The sequence below is a fragment of the Rhinatrema bivittatum genome, chromosome 1, assembly GCF_901001135.1.
Source record: "Rhinatrema bivittatum chromosome 1, aRhiBiv1.1, whole genome shotgun sequence".
NCBI classification, from domain to species: Eukaryota; Metazoa; Chordata; class Amphibia; order Gymnophiona; family Rhinatrematidae; genus Rhinatrema; species Rhinatrema bivittatum.
The window spans coordinates 548,462,021-548,473,237 of record NC_042615.1 but is presented as its reverse complement, the minus strand read 5'-3'; the positions used below and the strand labels follow the sequence as shown (position 1 = coordinate 548,473,237).

The 11,217-nt window shown below is 38.4% G+C and overlaps 1 protein-coding gene across 5 annotated transcripts in view; it reads left to right on the top strand.

The window, feature by feature from the left end:
• The first annotated feature begins 3,715 nt into the window (after window positions 1-3,715).
• Window positions 3,716-11,217, top strand: part of PRUNE2 (prune homolog 2 with BCH domain) — a 140,960-nt gene continuing 133,458 nt past the window's right edge. For 4 of the 5 annotated variants that reach the window (XM_029616257.1, XM_029616239.1, XM_029616248.1 and 1 more), the window contains exons 1-2: window positions 3,718-8,946; window positions 9,315-10,104. In XM_029616257.1, the coding sequence (XP_029472117.1) occupies window positions 3,771-8,946; window positions 9,315-10,104 (5,966 nt within the window). In that variant the 5' untranslated portion in view covers window positions 3,718-3,770. Of the gene's footprint in view, window positions 8,947-9,314; window positions 10,105-11,217 lie in introns of all 5 variants that reach the window. The other variant, XM_029616267.1, reaches the window with a different exon arrangement.

Genomic DNA, 11,217 nt, shown 5'->3' with positions numbered 1-11,217 from the left:
TCCAGAGTTTAATTGTGCGTTGAGTGAAAAAGAACTTTCTCCAATTAGTTTTAAATGTGCCACATGCTAACTTCATGGAGTGCCCCCTAGTCTTTCTATTATCTGAAAGAGTAAATAACTGATTCACATTAACCTGTTCTAGACGTCTCATGATTTTAAACCCCTCTATCATATCCCCCCTCAGCTGTCTCTTCTCCAAGCTGAAAAGTCCTAACCTCTTTAGTCTTTCCTCATAGGGGAGCTGTTCCATCCCCTTTATCATTTTGGTAGCCCTTCTCTGTACCTTCTCCATCGCAACTATATCTTTTTTGAGATGTGGCGACCAGAATTGTACACAGTATTCAAGGTGCGGTCTCAGCATGGAGCAATACAGAGGCATTATGACATTTCTAATGAAACGTATTGTGGTAATTTAGAAAAACATTTTTCCTTTCAACATTTTTTATTGTGTTTGCCCACAAACCAGGTTGGTTTGCTGCAACGCACAGTGCATTTGAAAATTATGACTCTCATATAACTTCCAAAAGGAAAACAGTATTATGCTTCTACGTCTCCTTTTCCTCCTTGCTCAGCTGACCTCTCCTCCCTCCCCTCTCCTTCATCCGCTGACCTCTACACTCTGTCTCATCCCTCTTCCCAAACTGACTTCTATTATCCCTCTGCAGACTTCCCTTACCAACTTACATAAAGCAGGAAAACAGTAGTGGATACAGGAGAGGTGGCAATCAGAAGAGTGGGTAGCGTTAGCAACTACAGCATAAACCAGTTCATGCTCACAGGCCAAAGTCATAAGAACATAAGGCCCTTCTCGTGGCTTTCTGATTTAACAGGGAGCCTGCACTGGAGGAGGGGGGGGGGGGGGGTCTGTGAGCTTGCAGTGGCTCACAGACCCTGCGCTGGCAGCTCCTGGCTGTTGCAAGTTGGAACAGAAGTCTGAAGGAAAGGGGCAGCATAGCAGAGGTCCATGTGAGAGGTGGAAGAGTGGCCTACGCTCTTGTTATCCATCCAGTGATTTTATGACCCCCATTTGGGTTTGGGAACTGCTGATTTAAGATATAGGAAGTGATTCACACAGTTCCCAGAAGAAAGAGATTGTAAGAATCAAAAGGGAGAGTTTGCTGCCTGGAGCAGTATGATTGCAGTCATAGCAGTAAATCTGCTTTCTTTGACTATGTCAGATTTTTCACCCTATATATATGGATGGTACATTGCATTAACCTTGAAAAGATTCATTGAAATCCTTCTAGAAATTATGCACAGAAAACTGAAAAAAAAAGTGCATGGAAAATAAAAAAAAGAAATGAAAAAATTCGAACCCCCCTCCCCTACCTGGAATGAAATGAAATGGAAAAATAAATAGGTGTACACAGGCCTTGAAATATTGTTTCGTATTCTTTTTAGCATGTTTTATAGGTTTAAAAGTTTGTTTTGAATGTAAATTACAATTATTTGCTTAGAGTAGTTTTCAGGATAAGTACAAGCAAAGTCTGTCCTGTGTTGATAGTGATGACAGAAACTATGAGATGAATTTATGCCATTGACTATTGTCAGGTTAGTACTGCTTATTATGAATTTTCAGTATCATGCAGGATTTTAGCATGCCAGTTTGGCATTTGTATCACCATAACTCTTTCATTGAGAACATATATCTCCTGTGCAGCTTTTTTTTTTTTTTTATGACACTGCTTTCTGTCCCCTTAGCTACTTCTCTTTCCAAACAGCTAACCTTGGTTGGTGCCACAGAGCCTCATTAGTTTTTTTTATACTTTGTCTTCCAATACAGTTCGCATGCCACTCAACATTTGTTTATAATACTGTGAACTCAATAGTTCACATCATAGGCACACAGATACCATTGATGCATTGGCGCACAACTGTTGTGCATAAGGGAATAATTCTTAATAATGTCAAAAGTATTTCAGCAAGTGTGCTTTAACTTCATTATTAACCATTTCCTCTGACCAAAATTTCTTGTCTTCTCCTCGTGAGGTTTAGCACAAGAAAGGGGGGAGGGAGTGTGATCCTGGCCCTATCATGACTTATTGTATAGCACTTTGTCAGATATTTCAGAACTTAAATTAAAACTGATCAATGGTTGGCCAAAAGAATCCTCTCTCTTATATTGTAGGCTGCTCAATGCATGTCTTTTCAAATCAGGTTATGTAAACTCAAATAATAAAGGTTCACGATTGAACCATGATTATTAGATTTTTAGCTATAAAGCTCAATATAAATTTCAGGCCAAATTCTTGTCTGCTTTAGTAGTAAATATTGTAACAGCTAGCTAATACTATTTTTGCGACCATTTTATTTCTTGACAGATTTGTTGTGAACTAGAAGAGTGCCAGAATCCTTGCCTAGAACTAGAGCCCTTTGAATATGGATGTGACCAGGTTTTGGTTTATCAGCAAGAGAATTCTTTGGTGACTTTTGATCAGATTGTTCTATTACTTAAAGAAGCAATTAACAGGAGACGGCCAGAAATGGTACCAAACAGCAGAACATCCTCTACTGAAGCTGTTGCTGGGAGTGCACCCCTCTCACAGGGATCTTCTGGTATAATGGAATTGTATGGTTCTGATATAGAGCCTCAACCCAGTTCGGTGAATTTTATAGATAATCCTCAAGATCTTAATGGAGCTATGCAGGCTCATGCTGATGTGAATGTAGATCTTGTGAGTCCAGACAGTGGATTGGCTACTATTAGAAGCAGCCGGTCTTCCAAAGAGAGCTCAGTTTTTCTAAGCGATGATAGCCCAGTTGCAGAAGGTGCTGGATCTCATCACAGTTTCATTCCTGGTTTTGATTCCTATAGCCCCATTCCCGAAGGAGCAATAGCAGAGGAGCAAATACCTCAGTCTAGAAAGAACAGCGATAACTTTGACTTTTTCAGCTTTGATCTAGCACCCATTGCTAGCATTCCATCTGAGTCTTCTACCCATTCTGCTGATTACTCTATGGCAGATGACTTCTTTTTTCACAGTGATTCATCAGAAGGACAGCCACCTACTGTGCAGAAAGAGCTTGATGAGGAACATCCATTAGGAAATGGCATGCCTAATTATTCAAATGATTTATTGGTAGCAACTATTGACAATATCAGTGTAACAGAACTTGATGATGAATTTACACAGAGGGAAGAAAATCCTGAAGTGTGCTCTGAAAAATCTTCAAGTCTTACTGATTTTGTAGATGAAGATTCCCCTTCTTCTTCTGAAATGCTAAAAAATGCAGAAGCAAGAATTCCCCCAACACCCATGAACAGCCTTGTAGAAAGTTCACCTCTAGATAATGGGCCACCTATGTTTTTCCCACAAGATGTAATTAAAAAAATTAATGAAATTCAGGGTAATGCAGATTCATCCCAGTCTCATTTTAGATATGTCAGTTGGTGGAGTGGTATTGAATTAGAGCCCAAAAATGGAATTTTACAACATGCTGATGTATGGAGTTCAAGTGAACATGAATCTGTGTTTCAAAGTCCTGATTCATGGATGGATCAAAAAACAAGTCCTCTTTTGCAGGATAATCTTAATAGAAGGAATCCAGATAACACACTTTACCAAAAAGAAACAGGACAGCTAGAATATTCAAATATAGATCAGTTGGAGGATCAGTTTACTCAGATTTGTTGTAACAAACCCTCTGATGCCCATAGCCAAGAAACAAGGAATTTAGAGCTCTCTGGGGAAAATATAGAAAATTCAAATGCACAAAATAGTTCTATACAGGATATCAGTCAACAAAAGGAAACGTTTGCTGATTTATGGATGGCAAATCAACCTTTCACTCTAACATCAGATCCATGGTGCTCTTCTTCAGCTAGTGGTCTTCATCTTGTATCAGAAACTTTTGATATTTGGAGTAAATTTGATCAAGATGATAATACCAAAGTGTCAGAAAATGTCTGGAATACACCTTTTGTAGATAGTGACAAATCTTCCATGAAAAGTATGGATGAGTCAGCAGTCTCTAAAACTGGTTCATCACTGTTCACAGAGTTCATGGCCAATAATAAGACTGGAGAAACAAATAATCAAATATTTCCAGATGCGTGTGAGAAAGGAAGAGAATATCTAATAGATGACAGAAACACATTAGATCATACTACCACTGACTCCAAAACTATTCAGGAACATAGGCACTTAAATAACACCCAAGATGAACCAAAACTATCATCAAATGAAAATACAGATATGTGGGAAATGTACAAAGAAAATACAGAGGAGAAAGGATTTCTAGAACCTCAGGCTTCATGGAACGATTCCCTGATGTCATACCAATGTTTAGACTTTAGTAACTCTACCACAGGCAAAGATTTGGTTGTCTCTCCACCAGATACCAATTATTCAACAACTGACTCAAATATATCACCAACCTGTACAAGGGATGAAAAAGAACCAGAAGATGCAACTTTTGATCAAGAGAACAGTAGCTCAAGTTCAGATGACCATAATATATGGAACAAGGCCGATGAACAATACACAGGCAGTCCAACCTATTCAAAGCCTGAAAATCAAGACAAATGGATTTTTCCAACAGAGGATACCAGCCAATTAAAACCAATAAATTCAGAAGAAATTGTTTGCCAAACAGATAAGATGCCAGCCTTCTCGGAACAACCAGATACTAAGTGTTATACAGTAGATTATGAGAGCAGTCCATCCAGTTCTGAAGATTCTGGAACAGTACATTTTTATAATAAAAAAGAAAAACAGTCATCTCTGTTGTACAATGAATCACAAACCAGAATGATCACAGCTGAAAATGAGGAACAATGGTATAGAGGCATGCATGAAGAAACTGCAGTAACACCAGATATAAGTAGAGTCTCTGAGTTAGCAACCTTAACCAATGAAGCTTCAGGCAATGGACAAATACAAGAAGACGTTAACAACATTTCTGAGCCTATGCCTCTGCTTTCAGTGCAGCATTCCTGTGTATGGGAACCACAGCTTCAGGAAGATCACCAAGTAATTCAGGAGCATTCTGTTATTTCTGCTGGCCCAGACCAAGACAATGATGGTCTGACTTTTGAACAGTTAACAACCAGTAACATTTTCAATGCAGTCACCCAGGATGACAACTCTTTGGTAATATTGCTGAAACAAGCTGCTACTACAAATTCAGTAGAGGATGAATTTACTTCTGGGACTCTTGACGTATTGGAACATGTTCATAATGGTGATAATCTGAAAGAACATGAAAGATTAGGGGCAGATCAAGAGATCAATCAGTCATCTGAAAAAGAAGAATTCATTTTGCACCAGGATATTTCTGACAATCAGGAAATGTGGAATAAATCTTTACAGGATGACACTGAATCCTCTACAACTCCAGAAGGAGAAGAGAATTTTGAATCTTCAGAAGTATTAAGTTGCAGTGAAAGTAACACATCTCAGCTAGTGACTCAAAGCATTGATCCACATAATACTGCAATGGAAAATGTGACAACTCCCATGACAAAAACTATTTCTAAAGATACTGATCAATGGAATGAGTCTAAAGGAGATGCTAACAAAGAACCATATGCTCAGATAGTGATTGAAGATAGTTGGAGAGCTCAGGCAGAAAGAGAGTCAAATTCTCAGATAAGTGAATTATCAGAGAATCTGAGCAGGGTTCAGGAAATTTTATCACCTGAAGTCTCCAGCAATCTAGATTTATGGAATTCTGAAACTGAGTCTAGCACAACTGACTCAGAAATGAGTGATAGTTATGAAACATCTACTGTGAACAAAGCTCTTCAGAGTGAAAGTCAAGTGACTGTCCCTAATGGAAATCATAAAATGGTAAATGTTGGATGTGAAAGGGTAACAGAAAATTCATTGTCTGCTGAAATAGGTCTTCATGAAATTGAAGGTTCAAAATATTGTGAGAAAAGAATTATAATCCAAGAGAAAGACTATGCAGTCATTCCTCATGATTTCCCTAGAGATCTAAATGATCTAAATGAGTCAGTGTATGATGCTACTCAGTCTTCTAGGGCAAGTCCTGCAATAAGTGAGATACTCACAGATGTCAGTACTAAGAGTGGATTTCAGGAGGAAATGGTCATTAAAAGTTATCATGATGAAAATGATATGTGGAATAGTTCAATAAATGATCATACATATTCAAGTGAAACAAGTCCAGAGATAAGTGCTATGCCTCAAAATGTATCTGTGTGGGGAACACTACAAAACAACATACAAAATAGCTCCCTGTCGGAAGAAAATAAAGATGTTTGGTTTGTGACTGATACCCAGTTGAATGCAACCATTGTTCCTGAAAAAACAGACATTGAGAATGCAATTCAAGAGGAAAGTAACCAGAACATCATTCATAAAGTTCCTAAGAACTTAGTTGCTTGGAATACACAGGTAGATGATGACACAGGATCTTCTCTAACAAGTCCTGATATCAGTGGTATTTCAGAAAATTCAGATGCTACATTTGGAGAGATTCATCAGACAGCAGACACATATAATATCCCTGAATCTACATGCCTTGATAATTCACAGTCTACTGTAACAAGCCCTGGTACAGATGAAGATAGTTTAAACGTTTCAAATTCTTTTGAAGCAAAATTAAACACAATGAATACAGATTTAAAAAATGTGCATTCTTTCAGTACAGCAGATATAGATGGCACACTCTTGTCTGCAAGTCTTCCAGAGACCCATGTGGCTTCTGGATATTTGGACAATTGGGATATAATTCAGGAAGAGATTCAAGAGAATATGTCTCATGGAAATAATGACTATAGTGATGCTTGGAATTCATTGTTAGCAAATAATACTTTCCAGATCACTGGAGCAGGTGAAGAGGAAAAATATTTTTCTGATAATTTGGAGATATGGAATATTCCAGTAGAAACTAATTCTGGAAACAATCCAGGTGTAGATCTGAAGGCTAAATCAGAAACATTTGGATTTTCAGCTGATATTTCAGAGTGGTGGAAAACTGAAATACAAGAGAGCAAAATATTGGATAAGCATTCTGTCTCAGGCAATGGATTGGAAAATGCACAGCTAGAAAACCATGACTCCTCCAGTGTACCTGAGCAAAATGATTGTGCAGCATTACCAAGGTTGCACTCTGACTCTTCTACTGAAGAAAGTATCTCATCCCCTAAGTACCTCTGTGAAGAAAGCAATGATCCTACTGAACTGTTTCTGAATAATCAAAGAAATCAGATCTCACAAAGTGAAAAGCACTTAAAACAATCTATTCTGCAAACAGTTTACTATGAAGAAGAGGATTTAAAACAGCAGTCTAGTGGTACAACTGATGAACATGAACCTGTGCAATTAAGACATGCTAAAGACCAACAGCTCTCTGATATGTTGGTCACAAAGACTGAGGCATACCTCACTCATGGACAATCAACTGTGCACTGTTCAGATGCACTTCCAGGGAATATGGATATGACACCTATTCATCTAAATGTAGAAAATAATACAAATGATTCAAATGATGATTTTCATGGCAATCTAGAGCTTCCCCACTCATCAATTAATATTTTTACTGAAAATGACCCATCTCATAAAATGGGGATAAAGTCAAGTTCAAGATATAGTGAATCATCTCAAACTGAAAACGAGCGAAGTACATTTATCCCAGATATTTTACATGACAATACACAGGAGAGTAGTCATTTGTTCTCAGTGGATCCTGATTTCTTGAATTATACAGAAAGCTCCCTTGATCAACACTTTAGTTTGAAAGCAGAAGGCAAAAATCCTGAAATATTAAGCCTCTGTGATAGTAGTTCACAGGCATCGAACAGCCCTGATATGTGCCATGAATGTGAAGCTATACAAGTGTCCACTGTTTGTCCAGGGCTTGAAGACGTTAAGCAGCTATCATTTATACAACTTGATGTAGAAGAAGCAGATTTTGGCTTGCAGCAGAAAACAGGAATTTATGATACCACATGTCTCCAAGGTGCTATTCAGCCAGAAATTGAGTCATATAAATTACAAATAGTTCCTCCTAAAGTTCATGAATCTAAAAAATTAGATGGACAATACTATAAGACTGAGGTAGCATCCAATACTGAATTGCAGCCAGAAGAGATCACAAGACTTGAATTAATAAAGTCTACATCGCTTATTCCATATACTGAAAGTTTGGCAATGCTTCCCATAAATATGTTAGATACTTCTTATGCTGACAATGACTATCTAACCCATGGAAATTCAGTCTCCAGTGATAAAGATATCTCTGAAATACATTTATATACTGGCACTGTTGATATTTCTAAGGACAATATAGCTGGAGATACCCCAATGTATGGTACTGAACATGAAGAGTTCCTTATTGACAAATCAGATATGTCAACCCCATTCATCGATAAAAGCAATACCATTGCATATCACGACATGGAGAATGGATTGGAGACTACTGAATTTCCCAGTACCCTGGATGTGACAAGCAGATTATATTTAGTAGAAAAAAGTCAGGAGAAAGCTGTGAAAGCAGACATAATGGATAAAGAGATATGCCTGACAAAAGAGTTATTCAGTGATAGTGGAGATGAAAACTTTGCAGATAATGTAGAATTAGAAATGGAAAATTTACAGGGCAGCCAAAATGCCTGGTCAAAAGAACCAGAAAACATGCAGGTATGTAATGTTCCATCTCACCTATCATTTACTGCAGAGACTGTTGAGAAGGACATTATTAAGGATGAAATGTCACTATCTCTTGATAATGTAAAAGTGGTGCTACCATCTTCCAGGGAAAGTGAAATAACTCCTTCACAGACAGAAAGTGATGATACCAAAAATCAATTTTTTGACATGCTTGTGGAATACAATGAAGAAAAATCTATGCATGCATCTTTAACTATAGAGCCGGAATGTAAAAATGATACATCTGATACATTGAAGGAGCAAGAAAATAAAGTACAGACAAGTAATGCTGGTTCACCAGCAGGTGGAGACCTAGGACCTTCCAATGGTAAGAAGTTATATGTTTATTATTATGTAAAAACTGTCAGACAGCTGAGAAATTAAGTACCATGCATGCCATTCTATTCAGCTCCAAAACAGATATTAAAGACAATCAGACTATTTTATATAAGCACATAATGGGAAAAAGTCCTTTCTGAGTAAGACTCTGTGAGGGAGTATAAAGGAACTACATGGCAACATATATTGAGCTAGGGAGAAGGTCTATATACTTTCAAAGATTCCTGTCCAAAGATGACATTTAAGAATTAAAAAATAGAGGAGGAAAATGTTTTTATCAACAAAAGTATATAACTTAATTTGAAAAATATTTTTTGTACTAAAAGTGAACACAGTATCTTTTTTTTCCCCACTTAGAAACAGCCACACATTTACTGGACATAGAAGGAGATGACAGAGTTCATACCAGAATGGATTGTGATGTGATAAACACAGAGACGGATGATATTGTGAAACAACACACTAAAGACCAGAACATAGCTTATGCAGCTGTTAGTGGTGTGGAAAGGGATTTTGCATTAGAGGAAGCTAATGCAGTGACCGAACAAACAAAGTCTCATGAGGCCTTATCAGTGGGCTCCTTGGATAGATTTCAGTCAATCTCCATGACAAATGAAGAGAAAAGTCAGGCTGCTCTGGGACTCGCATTGAATTTTTTTCATTTAGCAGAGAAAAGTGTTTCTGTTAGCTCTCAAGTGCATGGTGATGGAGGGAGAGTCCAAGAAAACCTTGAACAAGAGCAGAAGTGGAGGATGGCAGTGAGTCAGTTTGAAGGACTCGATTCATCACCCGAAGAATGTTCAAGCAGGACAGAATCAGAGGATTCGGGGTCAGGGCAGTCTGTCAAGAAACTGGAGGTCAGTGTATGTCAAGTATTCATGAAAGATGCACAGGGTGGGACTGAGAAGCTAAAAGGTCTTCCGAAAAAGTCTGAAGAAGAGGCACTTTCACCTGTGACTAACTTGACAGGGAGGGATGGTGGAACAACTGGAGCAGCCACAGACACTTTTGTGCTACATTCTGTTCCAGATGACAGTGAAATGGAAGTGCATGCTTGGCAGCTTCCTGAAGATGGCAGGGTAACTGAGCAAGAAATACTGCAACCAGAGTCTTTCTATGAGGAAGAAGAAATCCACCAAGCACCAGGGTAAGGAAAGGCCTAGAGTTTTTATGTACAGTTTATACTCTAAATTGCAGAATTTTATTTAAGTATATGTTGGTTGTTCTGAAGTGACAGGCAATAGTAAATATTTAAAAATCGCAGCCGCATAGTTAGAAGTCGATATTCAAAAGGGTTTGTCCGGGAGTTAAGCCAGAGAAACCCCAAGTTTAAATGCCCCACGCCGCTAGCCAGCTAAGTTTTAGCTGGGTAAATCAATGCCGGCCAAAACTTAAGCTTAATAAGAAAGACGTAGGCCAGGGGAGTTCTGAGAGTATGGTTTTAAATGTATCCAGCTAGCACTGGTATTTAGCGTTAGCTGGTTACATTTAAACTATGCTCTGGTATTCAGCGCTAGCTGGGTAACGTTAGCCAGCTACTTCTGATCAGAATAAATTGCAGGCCGAAAGTTAGCCAGGAAGCATAAAAAAAAAAAAAAAGTAAAAGCCAATTTCCCCACCTTCTGTTCCCCATATTTCTTTAAAAAAAAATTAGTGGGTTAAGTGGCAACCCCTTCCCACCCCCCCAAATCTGTTTAAAAAAGTATTGAGTTAGCTGAGTTCCAAACAGTGCTTGGCCCGTCAGTTGTCAGCACAGGGCCAGTTAGTGAAGGAATGCAGGGAGCTGCCAGACCTATTGGCACATAGGTATTCAGTGAGCAGGAGGAGGTGAGAGATTCTGCACCACCTGCCCTACATTTTAGAACTTTTGAGGATTCTGGGTGGGTTGGGAATTTACACAAATATTATATTTAAGGAGCGCTGGCGGAGATCAGTCCAGCTTAACCTGATACATTTTTTAAGAGATTTGGGGATGGAGATGGATCTTAGCCCAATTATATTTTTTAAACTGATCTAGGGGCTTGGCTGGTGAGGGGGAGGGGGATGAAATCTGTGATGGCTCGTCTGCTAGTTTATTTTTTTCTATATTCAGTAAGTTTGTGAGCAGCAAAGTTACTTGATAAATTTATCTGGGTAATTTTACCCTTGTATATTCAGTGGAGATTTGTCCCATTGAATATTCTGGCTAAAGCTGCTCTGTTAACTTTAACAGGGTAGCTTGCTACTCACCGGCTTACTGCATATGGACCCCTTAGCATTT